We start from the raw sequence: 18,125 nt of genomic DNA, 5'->3' as shown, positions 1-18,125 counted from the left end.
CTCGCTTGGCTCGAATTCAAGCCAGTTTGGGGGTTCAAACGTTTCTTAAAAACAAAATTTAAAGAGTCACCTCCTCTGGGAGGTGCTGCTGCGGCCCCGGGGAGAGGGTCTTGAGCGTTTCCCCCTCTCCCCACCGATCTTCCCTCGGTCTCAAAACAGCCCAGTTCAGGCAGTTTTTGGCCTGCTCTGGGCCTCTGTGTACTGTCAGTGGCCATTTTGGAGGCCACCATGCATGCACAATGGCAATGTGCATGACCCTGGTCATGCAGATGGCCATTGCACATGCACGGTTGTCTCCAAAATGGCTGCTGACAGTACACAGAGGCCCAGAACAGGCCAAAAACTGCCTGAACCGGGCTGTTTTGAGACTGGGGGGAGGGGGAACCACTGTAGATTACCCCCACAGTCACGGCAGTGTCCCCTGGAGGTGGTGAGTCCTTTTAAACATATGTTTAAAAAGGTTTTGAATCCTGGAACTGGCTCCAATCCCCCAGGGGGTGGCTCAACCTCAAGCCGGGTGGGTTTCAGCGAACCCTTGAGCCGGACCAGTTGGATGTCGAACCGACTCAAGATCAAGCTGGTTCGCATATCCCTACCCGAGGCCCTATGGAAGACATGTTTTGAAACTTTTCTGTGCACCCATGAGGTCATTTAACATACATTGTTTTCTGTTTTTTAAAAAGGCAAGCCAAGTTATTTATGTTGTAAAAATACCGAGGCTACTGAGGCCTACTCAGATTATCATTTGGTGGTAGTGGGCAATGGAAATATGGTTGCCAATTCTTTGTTTTGGGTGATTCTATTTTCCTAGCATTCAGTTCACAATATGTTGTTGCTATGAAAAACATCTTTGTCACAGAAAACTATCTGCTGTCTTTAAAATTCATTTGCTTGGAAGTGTAGACATCCTAAATTCAGGTTCTCCAGCGCCCATACCTTCTGTCAGGAAGTAAGGTGGTTCTTGAATTCAGTTTCTCATTCCCGCTTCCTCAGCAGTTGATCACCATTGTGCGTGCAGCTGGAAGCAGCCCTTACATGAGGCGAGGTGAGGCAGTTGCTTCAGGCAGCTGGTTTTTCAGAAAGGTGGCAGGATGTCCCCTACTGCCATCATCATTGTAGCAGCTCTTCAGGTCTAATCCAGCCCTTGCAGGTCACGCTTACGGGATTTTTTCAAACTTTATTTATTTATTTATTTGTTTGTTTGAATATTTACTCCCCCCCCTTTCCTCCCCCACCCCACTTCAGTTAAATAGCAATAGCAATAGCACACACATCATATACACACACATCATTCTTATCCTTGGTTATGTTATATGTACTGCTGAAATTTAACTTTACTAAAAAAAGATTTGCAAGTGCTGCCTCTCCTCACACTTCTTCCAAAGCTTGCAGAAGCACAAGGAGAGAAGAGGAAGCTGCTGTCAACCTTCCCTCCTCCCCATGCCATTTTCAAAGCTTTCAAGGGTGGGTTTTGAAAGGGGGCTAGCCCCCACCAGGGGCAAGGCAGCATTTTTGCACACACACCCTCAGGTGCTTCAATCCCTTGGGCCACCCCTGCATGCAGACCTGGGAATTGCATCACAACTCTGTGCAGTTCTGGGTGCAACACAGCAATCTTTCACGTCTGCTCTTCTCAGCCCAGCAGTGAATGCATGTCTACGTTGCCCTTGCTGCCTCGCGGTAGAGGCTGGTTACAATTATTGCAACAGCAATGGTCTTCTTGAACACAACTGGACTGTCCCATTTGTTTTGTCTAAACATTCCAAAGGGGTAGGAAATGACCCAATGACCAAAAGGCCCTTCAGTTATTGATATTACAGGATATTGTAGGATTCATTCAACTCTCTCTCTCTCTCCCCCAACCCAGGTCCTTAAGATACTGTGACCTTCGTTTGATAAATTCCTCTTGTTTGGTGAGAACAGCCTTGGAGCAAGAACTTGGCTTGGCGGCCTATTTTGTAAGTTCTGACATTTCTGGGGAGAAAGTGGTAGCAAATGATGTCCTGGAGAGTGACCCAGAGAAGCTAAGCAGTACTGATAACGAAGATGAAGAGACCGTAACAGAAGGTAAAGAAATGACCACAGACCATTTGTGCTAAAAAGATGTCTGTGAAAGGTCTGGTGAGGCGACTGCCTCAGGTGGCGGGTGTGCCACAGGGTGCTCAGTGTTGACACTCTGCCCCACCCCTCCCTGCTGCAGGCATCATCCCACCTGCCTGCTGCCTCCATGCCTTCCTAATTTCTGCTGCTGCTGTCCCAACCTGGGCTCCCCCCTTCACTGGTTTCACCCCTCTGCTATCCTTCAAGATTTCAAAGCAGGTTGCTAACAGGAACAGTGCATGCCTCACCTGTAAATGAGCCTTCATGTTTACCCCCATTGCATTTTTATGTTAGATCAGATCAATCATTTCCAGAAAATGTAATGCAAATTTATTTTCTCTCAATCATGGAACAGGCTCTACTTCAGAAAAGAGAAGCCCTGTCAAAAGAGAGAGGTCAAGTTCACATGATTCTGCTGCTTCATCTGTCTCTTCTAAAATGTCAAGTAAGACTTCAGCATTGCCTATTTCAGTATTTACTTCAGATGTAGAAATTAACAGGTGATGTTACTGTTGTAATTTGGCATTTGCCATCACTCGTGAAAAGTGGGCAAAACATCTCAACATTATAAAGGCTGCATTCACACAATCACAAGAATCCTGGTTCTAATGAGGATTAGTGAGCCCAGTTGGAGCTGACTGTGTGAACACAGAATTTCAGGGCAATCCTGGTCAAAGTGCTCTGGTTAACCAGCATTTAACTAGGATAGAAACATAGTTGAAGCAGTTTGACCAGGATTGCCTTGAAATTCTGCATTCACACAATCGGTTCCACTGGACTCACTAATCCTGATTATCCTTTATCCAGGATTGTTGTGACTGTGTGAATGCAGCCAAAGGCATTTTCTCTGTTTAACCATCATCTGGGTTTTGCAGGAGATTTCTACCCCCCACTATGTGAATGTGGGTAAACAAGCAAACCGTTGCACTCCCAGCTATGCCCTTTATTATAGTCTTACCTGCACTTTGGCACACAATATATCTACAAGTATGACTCTTCACCAGTTATGGTATTTATCTCATTAATAAAAATATGGTACAGGGTAGAAAACCACCCCAAAATGAATGGACTCCCTATGGTGGGTTGGTTTCTATCCCATTCCCAAGTTATGTCAACTGGGAGAAAAACCACACCAGAAATGCATGGACCTGCCATGCTGGTATAGTTTCTATCCCATTCTCATGTTAAGTCAAGAGTTCTTGCACACAGTGCATGCCCAGCCACATTAACTCTGGGCCTACATTTCTGCTTTATTTTTTGAAGACAGATAGTGAACTGTGAATGACGTCGGGTAGGGTGGGGGATGCATCCTGTAGTCGTTACTTCAATTTTAATATGGCACCCTGTTAAAACCTGGATTTTGTTCACAGGCACAGCATTCTGCAGTGAATTGTCTCCTCCTTTAATAACTGTAGGGGAGGTAGGAAAGTCACCTCATCAGGTATTAAGCAGCAGTACTGAAGAGAGTACTAACACAGAAAGGCAAAGACAGAAAGTGGAGAAGGATTCAAAGTTGACTGCTAAAACTGCTCAGCCTTCTATCACTTCATCGTCGCCACCCCCCTTTTCATCTTCCTCCGCCTCTTCTGCACCTACCCACAGCTCTTTTGTCCTGCAGGCATCTCAGTGCTCCATGACTAAAGCGTCCCAGCAATCCCCCATCGTTTACCTGCCCAAACTGGTGTATGACATTGTTACTTCTGCAGACAGCACCGGACTTCCTAAGTCATCGTCCCTCTTGCCTTATCATTCGGTGATGTGGGCGAGTTCTTTCCGCCCACTCATGAGTAAAATGATGACCTGCACAGAGCAGTCCCTATATTATCGCCAATGGACAGTCCCCAAACCAATCCATATGGACTACAACAATAGGAACGAAGGCAGAATGGATACCTTTCACCCAAGGAGGTTGTTGCTGAGCGGGCCACCACAGGTTTGTAGTAAGAGTAGGGTCTTTAGTCTTGCCATTGGCTTTCTATTCACTTTGCTTCATTATCTCAAAGAAACAGAAGAATTGCCTTGCCATATTACACCAAGTTCCCATCTAGAATAGCATCTTGTTTTCAGCAATGGCAGTGCTAATGTCTGGACATGATTAAAGACATCCACCCCTCATTCCATGTCTCCAGCAGCTAGTAGTCAGCGATTTCAATTAGTATGAAGGTTCATTTTGACTATCATGGCTAATTCATGAATTGTCTTCCATGGATATATTTAATCATTTCCCCTGCAAGCCACTCAAGATAATAGGCTGGTTCTCACGATGGTCACCTGTCAGCAAAAAAAAAAAAAACTAGGGCGGAGATGGAGGAAGTGGTCAGGGATGGAGGATTGCAGTGCAGGCTCCAATGCATCTCCTCCACCCTTGATAATATGGTGGGTTACTGGCTAGGACATTGCCTTTGGGGCCTACACCCACCTCCTCCTACCGAGGTTTTTGCTGACCAAAAACTGAGGGGATGCCCAGTTTACTATCATGTGAACCAGCCTATTAGGCATCACAGCATCTTGTGGCAGTCCCATAAGTTGTAGGTAAGCCTGCTGTCTTCTCTCTGTTCTGTATCTTCTGCCAATCCCAGCTTATTAAACAGTGTTTTCCACAGAACAACTCTCTGTCTATCCACTGTTTCCTTACCTGGGTTTTATTACCATGCATGCTCTAGATTGGTAATTTCCTAAATCATGTAGTTCTTAACCTAAATCAACAGCCTCTCTCTGTGGTCATGTCAAATCAACTATGTCATGACATAGGGAAGGAGAGGCCAGAGAATGAGGCTCCCTCCATTGGCCTACCTGGGACCAACCATCATCTCTCTCCTCCCCTCAGAACTGGGTCTATCTCCAGCGAGCTAGCCAGCCATCCTCCATCCATTAGAGATGCTGATGGAAGTTTTTAATGTATTTATTGGTGTGTTTTTCCCCATTGAGATTGTTACCTGCTTTGGGAACTCTGTATGAAAAACAGAACAGACAAATAAATAGAATACAAACCATAGAATAACAGCTATTCTTTTAAGCAGTGTTTTAAAATTAACTTCTCTGAGTGTCCTTCCTTTGAAAATGTGTTTTGTTTTTAAGAGTGGCCAGTCACATGCTCCTAGAAGGGCTGCTAAGGAGAGCATATAGTAGTGGCCACCCCCTTTTGTTTGCTTCCTGGGTATCTCAACACATTAAATAAACTGAGAGTGAGAATGGGTGGCAGACTATTGGTTCATCTCTATGAAACTCTTACTCAGATGTCTAGATCGGGGCTCATTGGCAGTCTAGACCACTGACTTTAAGCTGATATGGACCTAAACATTCTTAACATAACGTTTTGAGTATAGGAATAAGAATAAAGGACAAATGTGAGTACCAGGGATGAAGGAGTGTTGAGGAAATATCATTATGTGGACTTTGAAATGAACTTAATTAAATTTGAGGAATCCAAAATATGATACTCAAGACAAACATTGGTACAGTTTCTGGGGTGTGTGTGTGTGTGTGTGTGTGTGTGTGAGTGAATAAATAAATAAATAAATAAATAAATAAATAAATAAATAAATAATATATTTACAGATAGGAAAGACAGGTGCCTATTTGCAGTTTCTCAGTATCTTGTCCAGAATGCTGATTCGATTGACAGAAGTGGATGTTTATGATGAAGAGGAGATCAATAATGGTATGTTGTTCATGTGAAAACCTTTACTTTGGGGAGCAATTTATAATATGCTTCTTAATTATGACTGTTTCATTGTTGCACCCTTAATCTCTCCTGTTAAAGTATTTTTTTAATGGAAGCCCTCTACAATCCTTTAAAAAATCCTCTTCCAATTGTTTAGCATTTTACTATTTATTGGTTTAACTATTTTGAGCTTATGGTCACTTTCAGTCATTCTGATTCAGTATATCTTCGTTCTTTTGCTGAACAGCTGACATCACCATATATGTGGCTTTCATCATGTCATACTTGGGAGGGTATGTGTCTTTCCCTGCAAATAGCACATCTGAAGCAGTGGGATGGGTAGGGAGGCTTTAATGTGACCCTCTGCCATGTGCCTGGTCTGTATTCTGCTGCATGTGCCATTTGCCTTGGGGACTAAAATTTCTATTGACTTCAATGGGAGGTCCCTCCCACCACCCCAGGGCAAATAGCACATGCAGGGGTAGAATGATTCCGATCAGGACAGGGTGGGGAGTAGCATTAACAACTGCAGACTTGATCCAAATCCTGCCCCACTCCACATGTGCTATTTTCAGACAAGCAAAACATAAGCATTAAAGTCCTTGCACGTTTGTTTATACATTTATAATCTGTTTTTCAATTCACAAGAATTCTCAAAGTGAAGAACAACAACAACAAAAATCTAAACATTCCATTTAAAATATCAACAGTAGCAATACTGATAGAGTTAGCAGTTCTTCGGAAGTAGTGGGGAAAACCAAAACCCAGCTCAATTCAACTCCCATCACATTGGAAATTAAATGGTTTTCTAGACAAAAACATTCTAACAACATGGTTTAAGTCAGTGGACTAGGCTCTTAGCCTTGGCAAATCTTAAATGAAAACGGAATCCAAAGACACAGCACCACAAATGTAAATGCTCTTCAAGCTGTTACTGACAGCTTGAACTCGAGTGGAAGTGGGCTCTGCAGCAGGGACTCCTAACTGCATTGCAATAACCAGAGAGGTTCACGTGAAAGTAGGTGCCCACTCAAGTAACTTGGATGAGGCACTAGAGGACACTGTAAAGGTTAGAACCAGTACTTTGAATTTAGCCCAGAAACAAATCGGTAGCCAGTGGAGCTCTTGTAATACTGGAATTATGGGCTCTTGCTAGCTTGCATCTACCACCAATCTACTTCTGCTGCATTCTGGACTGGGCCAATTGAACTTTCCAAACCGCCTTCAAGGGCAGCCCCACGTATAGGGCATTACAGTAGCCAGAAGTTTATCACAGCATATACAGCAGTGGTAAGGTCTCTTTTTCCAGGAAGATGCACAGGTGGTGTAACAGCCAAAGCTCTTGGCCACAGCCTCTGTCAGAGTGTCCAGGAGGAAATCTAGGAGCAGTCCCCACCTACTCCTTCAGGATCGCATCCCAAACTGATAATCTTGGGCTGAAAGGCTGTCCGTCCCTCATTGACAACTCTGTTGTGTCTGGATGAAATTTGAATTTACTCACCTTCATCCAGTCCATTACCAACCTCAGGCAGTCATTCAAGGAAAACAAGGACTTGCTTCCTTCCTGTTGAAAAAAGTACAATTGCATGTATTTATTTATTTATTTATTTATTTATTTAACACATTTTTATACCGCCCAAAACTTATGTCTCTGGGTGGTTTACAACAGATAAAAACAACATTAAAACATGGTTAAAAACAAAACAAGAAATATAAAACACAACAATTTACATTTTTTTAAAACAATGCCCTAAAACAACATTAAGAACAATCAAAACAGTATCAGTTAAAAGCCTGGGTGAACAGATGTCTCTTTAAAGACTTTTTAGAGGCTGTCAGAGATGTATACTCATACAGAGATGAGTATACAGAGATGTATACTCATGTTGTATAGCATGAGTTTGCTTTCCTGCTGTTCCACATGCATCCAACCGTTTGCACCACCTTCATACGTGAAATGCTTTATTTGCTTATTTTCATAAACATTCTTTTTGTTACCGGTTCTACAGACCTCAAAGAAGAATCAGAGCAATATTACCACCAGTCGGGGGTTGCATGGCCTGACCTGGAAACATTTAAAACAATGCCTTTTGACTACATTATCCATGATCCCAAATATGAAGATGCAAGTCTAATTTGTTCAAGGATTCAGAACATGAACAGTGAAGGTCAGAGTTCTCATTTATGTATATATTTTAAAAGACAGTGACTTCTTTGTGCATTACGTGTCATGCAATATAGCAGTACAGTTAGACTGTATTGCTCAATATATCATTTTACATTCCAAACCAGAAAAGATATTTGGGGGGGAAATGGGGCTAGACAGAATACCCCTGATCATTACAAGCTGGACAAATTCGTATTCTGAGCCAAGTAACTGAACTTCAGAAAAAATTACTTATTTCTACTTAGACCAACCACATCTCATTTTTTCCTTCCCCCCCAAAAAACCCATGTTTTTCATATTTCATTTATGATGCAGCAAATAATGTTTTGTTGTATTACTTATTTTATGTAGTACCAACAATACAAAACTGTACTATATAACAGTAACACAACAAAAAGCAAACACAATCTGGCCTCCCATTCCTGTGAATCTTCTGGGCTTAGGCCACACAGTTTATAAAGCTTCTGTTCCGCTTACCACCATCTCCTGTCAAGCTCCGCCCACCTTCACTTGCCCTGATCTCTCAAGTTTCCAGCAGATACCTGGAACTAAGGAAGGAGAGATCAGTGGTGAGTCTTTAATTTAAACTGGCCAAAAGCTGCATGTGAAATGTTTAGGAACTGCATGTGATTGCTGAGCCCGAACTTGGTCACTGTGCTGTTAGATAACTTCTACCACAAACACTCATAATACTCTGAAAGGCTTAACATTGCCACTAGAGGGAGCAAGGAACACATGTTCTTGAAGAAAACCAATCATTTCCTAACAACAACATCATAATGTTTAGCATGTATATAGTGCTTGGGAGTGTAGTGTTCAAAGCAATTTATAGTGTCTCAGTTATTTTTAAAATGGGAAAAAATATGTGAAATAACTTATTTGCACCTTAGTGTATGTAGAGCAGATTAGGAATCATTCTCAAATTTTGATGGAAACCGAAATAATTTCAATATTATAGATTAATTCTTTTGCCTTAAAGGCAGTACTGTTTTGACAGTAAAAATAATTAACCTCTCTCCCATTCATTTTTTGGAGCCCATTTCAATAGACGATTTGTGGTCATTATAGTTCTGCACGAAGAAGATAAGCACGGCTGGGTTCTTAGTTGCGACATACTCATCATGCAACAGTTTTATTCATCCTTTTGTTCTGGCCAATGCACACTGAACTCATAGAGTCAACATACTTTTGTACAGATACATCAGCAAACAGAAAACAAGAGGACTTGTATATGCGCCGTCAGACAACTCGAATGAGATTATCCAAATATGCTGCTTACAACACCTACCACCATTGCGAACAGTGTCATCAGTACATGGGTTTCAATCCCAGGTACCAGGTAAAACAGATCTAACTTGTTTTAAAACCAAAAGTTCAGCACAAAACCCTGAAGTGTGTATCAGGTTAAAATGTTTGTAAAATACTAGTTGCAACCATCCATACGAGGATATGCACATTGCCTAGGTGTGATCCCAGCAACTGTAAAAGCCATATTGAACAGCCTGGGTTATTTCATTTAATTGTGAAAAATATTTATCCCTGCCTCTCCAAGGCTCAAAGCAGTTTCCAAATGAAAAAACAAACAAAACAAAATCAGTCATAAATAACAAACACAGATGCATCATAATATCAATAATAAGAAATCATTCTCATTTGCTCCAAAACATTCATAGGGAATCCAGAAAATAGACATCTAGTCTAAATAAATGCCCTGCTTGTCATTCTCTCTCATAGCAAACTTGGTAGCCCCATGCTAATTAGGGATGTTCAAACAGGTTCAACGCCGAACATGTTCGACATCCACCTGGTTCGGTTTGACAGTTTGTGGTCAAACTGAACCACCCCCTGTTCAGTCCAACCCTGGACTGAACCACCCCCCCAGCCTGTTCGGGTGGGGGGGTTCATGTATTTTTTTAAATCGTAATTTTTTAAAAAAACCTTACCCCTCTGGGAGTGTTCTCCAAGGAGGTGGGGGGAGGGCGTCTGCAGAGGTTCCCCCTCCCCCACTAGCCTACCTTCTGTTCTAACCCATTCACAGATGTTCATTGCGCAGGTGTGGTGGCCTCCAAAATGGCTGCCATGCCGGGGAATAAGGTCTGAACAGGTCAAAGAATGGCTGAATGGGCCAGTTTTGAACAGAAGGGAGACAGAGGGGGGAGGGGGGACCTCCGCAGACCCCACTACCACCTTGGAGAACACCCCTGGAGGGGGTAAGTTAAATAATAATAATAAAAAAAACCTTTAAAAAAAATTCACAAATCCAATCCCCCTGTCTAGGTCTGGTTCGGACTCAAACCATACTTGACCAGCCAGTTCTGTGCACACCCCTAATGCTAATCAGTAAGGCAATGAAATAGAGCAACCTACAAAATAATGCACACTTGGGGGAAAATATTCAGAAAATTTCATTGTTTTAAAAAATGACAAAATATCTCCTAAAATTTTCATGAAGAGGGCTGCAAGAGGGCATGAACATCATAAACATTTAAAAGTCCTGGCAGTGATGAAATCAAGCATTGACTAATTTCCTCCCCATTTCAACAAGTTAAAAAGAACACTACCAGGTGGCACAGACAGGATATAACCCCCCCCCACCCCTTTGTCTTACCACTCAGGCTGTAGAGGCTGAAGCCTCTCTTCTATATCAACATAGCACTGAGATTCTGGGCTTGTGATATAGGATGTGAACAGGAGCTTTAAACCTTCTCCTCTGTTGTTTTACTCAGGTTGAGTTCTGCCCCATAATCTTTGCTCTGCAACCACTTTCCTGCCCCCAACAGTCATTTCTGAAGACAAGGGAAGCTGAGCACCCTCTTACTTTAAATCCTTGTAGCCCCTCACAATTTGTAAATGTGACGCAAAAGGTTGTTTCACTGCTAGAAAGGCTCTGCTCCTTGCTCTGGGGTCACTTCACTTCCCATCTTGAGGGAATGATGAGCAGATTCCTATCGGGATGGATACTACATACGTTGCCATCTCACACAGGTTTGTGTCCTTTCTTAGCACAATACCTCTGCTTGTCTTGAAATGATATGTGAAGGGTGGCAGATTACAGCCTGAATCGGTTCGGTGTATGTCTTTCACTTATAGTGTGTCTTTACATTTTTATTCTCCACCAAGGAGCTCAGCTCAACCAGCATGTATGGTGCATCCTGTCCCCTGCATTTTAGCCGTACAACAGCCCTGTGTATAAATTAGGCTGAGAGTGAGTGGCTGGCCCAAGATCACTCACTGAGCATTGTGGGAGCAGAGATTTGGACGCTGGCCTTCCCAGCCTAAGTCCAATACTATGCTCATCATACATACTAGCTGTGCAAAGACCAGCTGAGGTCGAGCTTTTGATTTTGGTACACCTAATGGAATTCAATGCACAGGTGAAACCAGCCCTGCTCTAGTATTTTTTTTTTCTAATCTTGTGGTGCTGTAGCAGAATCAGAAAAGAATCATAGGAATCCAGCACCACACTGGCAGACATCGTTCCTGTTGAGTCTGCACTCTACATCCATCATCATATATGTCCCCAAACCAACCTCTAAACAAGCATTCCCTTCTGGGCCTATTAAGGTGTGCTCGGGGCTGGAGTGTAAGGCTGGCATACAGTCTGTGTTGATAAATGCCTCTTGATTACAGGATGTGGCCTGTTCTTGTATCAATATTTTAATTATTCCTAGACATGTTTCAGTTGTGGTTGATAAAAGATTGCTAGGCTGTATTGCAAAATGAGTTACGTTCTTTATTTTTCATCCTCCTCCAGCTTTATGAATCCACCCTGCATGCTTTTGCCTTTTCTTATTCTATGCTTGGAGAAGAGATCCAGCTTCACTTTATCATTCCAAAGTCCAAGGAGCACCATTTTGTCTTTAGCCATCCCGGAAGGCAGCTGGAAAGCATGAGATTGCCACTTGTCACAGATAAGGTAGATAAATAATAACACACGAGGAATGGACAGATCTGGTTCTTCATGTTGCAGGGACAGGCCATGAGTCACTCTGTCTACCAATGGCTCAGCTACCAAATGATGGTGAAGTTGGATTTTCTCTTTTTTTGTACGGCATAGGGAGATAGCTTACAGACTGGCTAACAGGGATACAGGCCTCCAACCAGACTGCCTAGCAATTTTTTTACTTGTCCTAGGTCACTAAGGAGACCTCTGCCATTTCTTCAAACATATGCCTTATATATGTCTTAGCCATTGTCAGATTGTACTCATTCACATTTCAAAAGATGAAGCACTAATGGCATCACAAGGAAAACTGTATGGCAACAGTCCCCAGAAAGGGAACTTTTGTTTATGCAGTGTTTATCTATCCTGAATGTGTGTCATTCTGCATAGTCCCCTAGTCAGCAGTGTGTTTTATGGAAGGCCACTTTGCAGAGGGATGGTGGGTAGTGGACCAGTCCCACTTCTGTAATCCTCCCAGGGAAGTCTTCAGCAACTCTCATTTCCACTGCTTCCATTACAGACCTTTCTTGCCTCTCAGTTGGCAGCTAGTGAGCCAATTAGTAATTCTCAGAGGACTGGAATTGGCCCTGGGTCCTCTAGTTGCGGATCTCTTGAATAGAGCAATAGCTTGTGTTGTTTTTTTTTAATGTTTGATTTCAATCAATTGGCTTCAGCTTTCCCCCCCTGTTCAAGCCACAAACAGGAACTATACAGATTTTAGCTCATGTATAACGCACACAAGTGATGAAAGCATTTTTTATTTCTTATTATCTCACAACTTACGTATGGTTTTCTCTTGGGTGGTGGGTGTTTTTTCCCCTTGGTTTTTTTTTTTTTAAAAATCAGCTTCATATAACAAGTCACTTTTTCACACAACACATAATCAACTTGTGGAATTATCTGCCACAAGATGTGGTGACAGCCAACAACCTGGATGGCTTTAAGAGGGGACTGGATAACTTCATGGAGGAGAGGTCTATCAGTGGCTACTGTCTGAGGGCTATAGGCCACCTCCAGCCTCAGAGGCAGGATGCCTCTGAATACCAGTTGCAGGGGAGTAACAGCAGGAGGGAGGGCATGCCCTCAACTCGTGCCTGTAGGCTTCTAGTGGCATCTGGTGGGCCACTGTGTGAAGCAGGATGCTGGACTAGATGGGCCTTGGGCTTGATCCAGCAGGGCTATTCATATGTTCTTATGGTGTAAATTGGTGGAAATATATTCTTTACAATGAAGCAAAGCTGATTCATTCATTTAGTTGCTGATCCCTCCCCCCACCTGCCTCCACTCTGTTAAAGTCAATGACCACAATAACACAGAGATTCCTAACTTTACAGAACCAGGATTACATAAAGAGCCCCACCTTCACTCCCACAACTGGACGTCATGAACATGGGCTTTTTAACCTTTACCATGCAATGGATGGGGCTAGCCATTTGCATGTCCTGGTTGTCAAGGAGTATGAAATGGCGATATATAAAAAATACTGGCCCAATCACATCATGCTTGTTCTACCAAGTATTTTCAACAGTGCTGGAGTGGGTAGGTATATGCTGAAATAGTCACCTGTGCAAATGAGGTAGGGTTGCAAGCTTTAATTCACTGAATAGATTAATTAATTGAAGCTTTGGGTAATTAATCCATGGAGACCAATTTTAATTAGTGAAAGCAAATTTTGAGTGGGGCTGAGATGCTTGTTTTGTTTTTAGGCTGTTTGGGTTACAGTGAGTTACCTCACTGAAATGGGAAAAAATATAACAACCTTTTCTTCTAACAACGAGTGGCAGCTTTTATTTCTTAAGTCATAATTTAGTTCACACTTCTTTTAGTATCTTGAAAAAAGCACATATATTCAAGTTTTATTAAGAAGCAATCTATACAAACGTAATCAGTAACAAACCAGGTGGTTAATCAGCTAAAATTATTTAGCATGAAATGAACTTGAATGCAGAGAAGAGATATTTTTGCATAGCAAAAAGCTTTATATAATACAAAGTGGCCAGTTTTGCCAGTATAATGTTTGATTTATTACTATAGGTGCTGCTCATTTCCTCATAAAAGAGTTGTCTTACCATAATCTGGAGCTTGAACGAAATCGTCAAGAGGAACTAGGGATTAAGCCCCAGGATATCTGGCCTTTCATTGTCATTTCAGACGACTCTTGTGTCATGTGGAATGCCATAGAAATTGATTGTTCAGGTGACCGAAAAAGGTAAAGACTAATTAGTTGAGTTTGATATATTATTGATTAGCCTTTTAAAATTATATGACTTTTAACTATTTCCCCACCCCCTTGCAGTGAATACGCATGGACTGAAAGGAATATTTCTCTGAAGCAAATTCTGCACCATATTGAATCAACTCCTAATGTCACTCACTATGCCTTGATTGGGATGAGGAAGTGGTCAAGTAAAACCAAGAGTGGAGAAATCAAGGAGCCATTCTCTTGCTGCCATGTTCATGACTTCATTATGCTGAATGTGGACCTAACACAGAATGTGCAATATAATCAGAACAGGTGGGCCATTATGGAGGATAAGGGCTGCATCTCACATTATGTGGCACCAACAAAGAGCATTCGTAGAGCAAGATCTTTCTCAGCCTACTCCATCAATCTGATGAAGAACTCACGCCACAGTAAATCATTAGCCTATAAAGTGCTGTGAGGTTCTTTGATATGTGGGATTCATTTCAATGCTGTCAGGACACCAAATCTCTTCCGTGAACCAGTTTCTTTCTTGCCCATTGACTTATTTCCATTTATGTCAGTGCAGACTGGGCCACAGTCTTCATTTCTGTTCTGTCTCCATCACTGTGATGTCTTGTCTATACATTTCAGCCCAATTAATGTTCCTTACATTTTCTTTTGTCGTTCCCTCCCCCCACTACTGGATTTTAACAGATTTATGTGTGATGACGTGGATTTCAACCTCCGTGCCCACAGTGCAGGCCTGCTGATCTGTCGGTTTAATCGATTCAGTGTCATGAAGAAGCAAATTGCCGTGGGTGGGCAAAGGTCCTTTCATATTAAGTCTAAGGTGAGAGTTCAGAAACATGCTTGGCTTTTACTATTGGCAAGGTAATGTGTTTGCCCAATCAGGTTGAGCTGACCTAAATTTTCTTTTGAGGGATGAGATATGTGCACTACTTGATCTCTTATTTACTTGGGATGGAACTATGCATGATGCTCAACTGCTGAGAATAGCAGCCTTGTGCCACATTCTCCCCCTTGTCCCCACTAGGTTTAGTCACACTTACTCATAGGCAGGCAGTCTTTATTACAATCTTTGACCAATAACACAACATCTAAAACAATATAAAATTGTAAACACAGCCATATTAATAACATAACTGTACACTGGATCTAACCATTAGCGAGCAGAGTGCGACAAACTCGTATTGCAGAACAACAGAATTTTACCATTGTGTGTGATAGATGAATTTGCATTGAGTGTTTCCCTGCTTCTGCTAGCAGCACACAGTGATGCCAAGTGAAGGTGGGGAAATATAACATTTGACTAAACGTTGGCAGAGGAGGAGGAACTTTAACATAGGGCTGCCATTTACAGTGGCAGCCTCATGGGGAGCGCCAAGTGTAGTTTCATCTTTGGAACTCACAATTTTCCATGATATAGACCACTCCCGTATAACTTGCCAGTTGTCTTCCTAGAGGCCTTAAGCAGCAGACACAGATCTGCCAACTCTTACTATTTTTCTAGTAAGTCCTAGGACTGACTTGTAGGAAGTGAAAGACTAGCAAATCTCATTGATCTGATCTCATATCCAGAAAGCAGTGGAGTTCACAGGTCTCCTTCAGAAAAAGCTCATAGTCACTGTATTAAACCATGAGTGCGTGACTTGAGGATTCCTCATTTTAATTCACTTCCAGGAAGACATTTGTGTTCATTTAAGAAACTCACGGTCAAAAGGGCCCAACAGCAGTAGTCATTGTGGTATTTCATAGTGGCATTATTGCTAAAAATTGGCTTTGAGATGCATTTATAGTGTGAGACCATGACAGACTTGCTTTGGGTTTGGATGAAAAATATTAATCTGTTTCACACCGCAATGCTTTCCTTTTAGGTGTCGGATAACCCAGTGTCTATTGCCCCAGCTCAATACATCTGTGCTCCTGACAGCAAGCACACCTTCTTGGCTGCTCCTGCCCAATTGCTGCTTGAAAAATACCTGCAGTATCACAGCCATCGCTTCTTCCCTCTATCGCTAAAGAATTATAGCCATCCAGTGCTATCTGTGGACTGTTACCTTAATCTAGGGTCACAGGTAATAAACCAAAATGATACTGATGTTTTTCAATTTTTTAAAACACACACACACACCCTAATATCAGCTCTGATAAGAGCTGTTAGAGTCCTATTCCTTCTCTCTGTTGCCCATAGAAGTCAGGTGTTGCCAGGGAGGACGAATAGGATAGTGGAGGTGCTGTTGGTGATGCTGCTGAGAGGGCTGTGTGGGACTCTTTAGCGGACTGTAGCAACTATCAGAGTTGATACCTGATATAGCCAGCCAGATGCACCTTTGGTTCACAGGCTCCTGTGTCAACTAGCCCATAGAGGATAGTTAATACCAATGGATTGGACCCAGAGAACCATGAACAGGGCTGTTAGCAGAACGTGGCTTTCTCATCCCCTCTTTCACCCTCCAGTTGATTCTGAGGGCCAGGGTGTTGTCAGGTATAGCATGATACATGGCTCAGGGAAGCGGCAAGAATCTGCACCCCTATTATAGAAGCCCTTGTTGGAATCCAACCCATTGTGGTACATTATTTGAGATTGTAAATGCTTGTCTTATCTTGATATAAATTAGATTGTGAAATAAGTATTTTAAAGAGGCAAACACATGAATGGATAATCACACATTGTGTGGCATATTATCTGTTTAGTCTTAGGGAGTCATTAATTCAGGGGTAAGCAACCTTGGCTCTCCAGGAGTTGCTGAACTACAATTCCTATCATCCTCAGCCACAATGAACTACAGCTAGGGATGATGAGAGCTGTAGTTCAGCAACAGCTGGAGAGCCAAGGTTGCTTAAAGTAAAGTGTGCCTTCAAGTCGGCGTCGACTCTTGGCGCCCACAGAGCCCTGTGGTTGTCTTTGGTAGAATACAGGAGGGGTTTACCATTATCATCTCCTGTACAGTATGATGCTTACCCCTGTATTAATTCTCTAAGTTTCAGGAATGTGAGCAAATGAGGGGCTACTCCTCTGTCAACAGGGCCAGCAGTCCTGCTTGGGCAAAGTGTAAAGAGTCTTTTTCTCAGTGTACCATGACAGTATTTCATATAGTATACCTGTGGTATAAAAGTGTCTCACTGTATCCAGCAAAATTTGAAACAGCTGCAGATGTTTGGACATAGTAGTTAGATAATGCTAACATCAATTGTGCTTTGTTCTGAGAAGAAAATAAGTCCTGGTCCCCCCTCCCCTTCAATCAGATTGCAGTTTGCTACGTCAGCTCTCGGCCTCATTCTCTGAATGTCAGCTGCTCTGGTATGATCTTCAGTGGGCTCCTGCTGTACCTCTGTGATTCCTTTGTTGTAGCCAGCTTCTTGAAGAAGTTCCATTTCCTGAAAGGTAAGAGGGAGTGTGGCTGGCACGTCACGTTTTGGCTCCGGTTTTACATTGTTGCTATACCTGTGATCACAGTCTCTATCCCCATTTGCAGCTATACTGACCAGGCAGCTCAAATATTCTGATGCTGCCCAAGGAATAGCTTGAAATATGTGCATCCTCTGTCACTTCCAGTCACGACCTAAGGGGTACTTGTAGGGCTGCTTGTGAGTTATCTACATGCTCCTAACTCTTTCTCTTTCACACATAAGAGCACATTCTTACATTACCATTGCGCTGTTTTGGCTAGTCTTGCGTGATTCTAAACCACACTGATAATGTCTATAACTTGAATCCATGTGGGTTGTGTGGATGGTGTGGTTACTTTCTGCAATATTGCGTAAGCTCCCTGGGCTCTGGTGGCACTGGCATGGGAAGGAACCGCATCATCTGGCCCTGGTTGCTTCTGCAGGAGCTGTTTAGTCTGGAATTGCAATCTTTCATTCACTCACTTTCTAAAAAAGCAAAGAATCCAGGCAAGATTGCTGTCAAATTCTTTTATTTCAGGGTTCTCTCCCTGCCACCCCAAGTTCCTCTCCAGTCTTTTTTCCAGACCTGATTTGTAACATGCGTGTGTTTGTTTTGCAGTAAATTGCAATTGCAACACCAACCTGTTCAATGTGG

At 42.5% G+C, this 18,125-nt stretch overlaps 1 protein-coding gene across 16 annotated transcripts in view; it reads left to right on the top strand.

Annotated features, from left to right (window-relative positions):
- GREB1 (growth regulating estrogen receptor binding 1) overlaps positions 1 to 18,125 on the top strand; it is a 147,232-nt gene that overhangs the window by 125,840 nt on the left and 3,267 nt on the right. For all 16 annotated transcript variants that reach the window (XM_053285601.1, XM_053285607.1, XM_053285608.1 and 13 more), the window contains 13 exons: positions 1,868 to 2,067; positions 2,456 to 2,545; positions 3,471 to 4,033; positions 5,659 to 5,761; positions 7,774 to 7,932; positions 9,128 to 9,270; positions 11,686 to 11,847; positions 13,209 to 13,413; positions 13,909 to 14,083; positions 14,171 to 14,389; positions 14,774 to 14,909; positions 15,955 to 16,155; positions 17,327 to 17,465. In XM_053285601.1, coding sequence (XP_053141576.1) covers positions 1,868 to 2,067; positions 2,456 to 2,545; positions 3,471 to 4,033; positions 5,659 to 5,761; positions 7,774 to 7,932; positions 9,128 to 9,270; positions 11,686 to 11,847; positions 13,209 to 13,413; positions 13,909 to 14,083; positions 14,171 to 14,389; positions 14,774 to 14,909; positions 15,955 to 16,155; positions 17,327 to 17,465 — 2,495 coding nt within the window. The remainder of the gene's footprint in view (positions 1 to 1,867; positions 2,068 to 2,455; positions 2,546 to 3,470; positions 4,034 to 5,658; positions 5,762 to 7,773; positions 7,933 to 9,127; positions 9,271 to 11,685; positions 11,848 to 13,208; positions 13,414 to 13,908; positions 14,084 to 14,170; positions 14,390 to 14,773; positions 14,910 to 15,954; positions 16,156 to 17,326; positions 17,466 to 18,125) is intronic.

Source organism: Hemicordylus capensis, chromosome 1 (genome assembly GCF_027244095.1).
Source record: "Hemicordylus capensis ecotype Gifberg chromosome 1, rHemCap1.1.pri, whole genome shotgun sequence".
Taxonomy (NCBI): domain Eukaryota; kingdom Metazoa; phylum Chordata; class Lepidosauria; order Squamata; family Cordylidae; genus Hemicordylus; species Hemicordylus capensis.
Note: the sequence above shows the minus strand (reverse complement) of the source record. Positions and strands in the feature narration are given on the sequence as shown.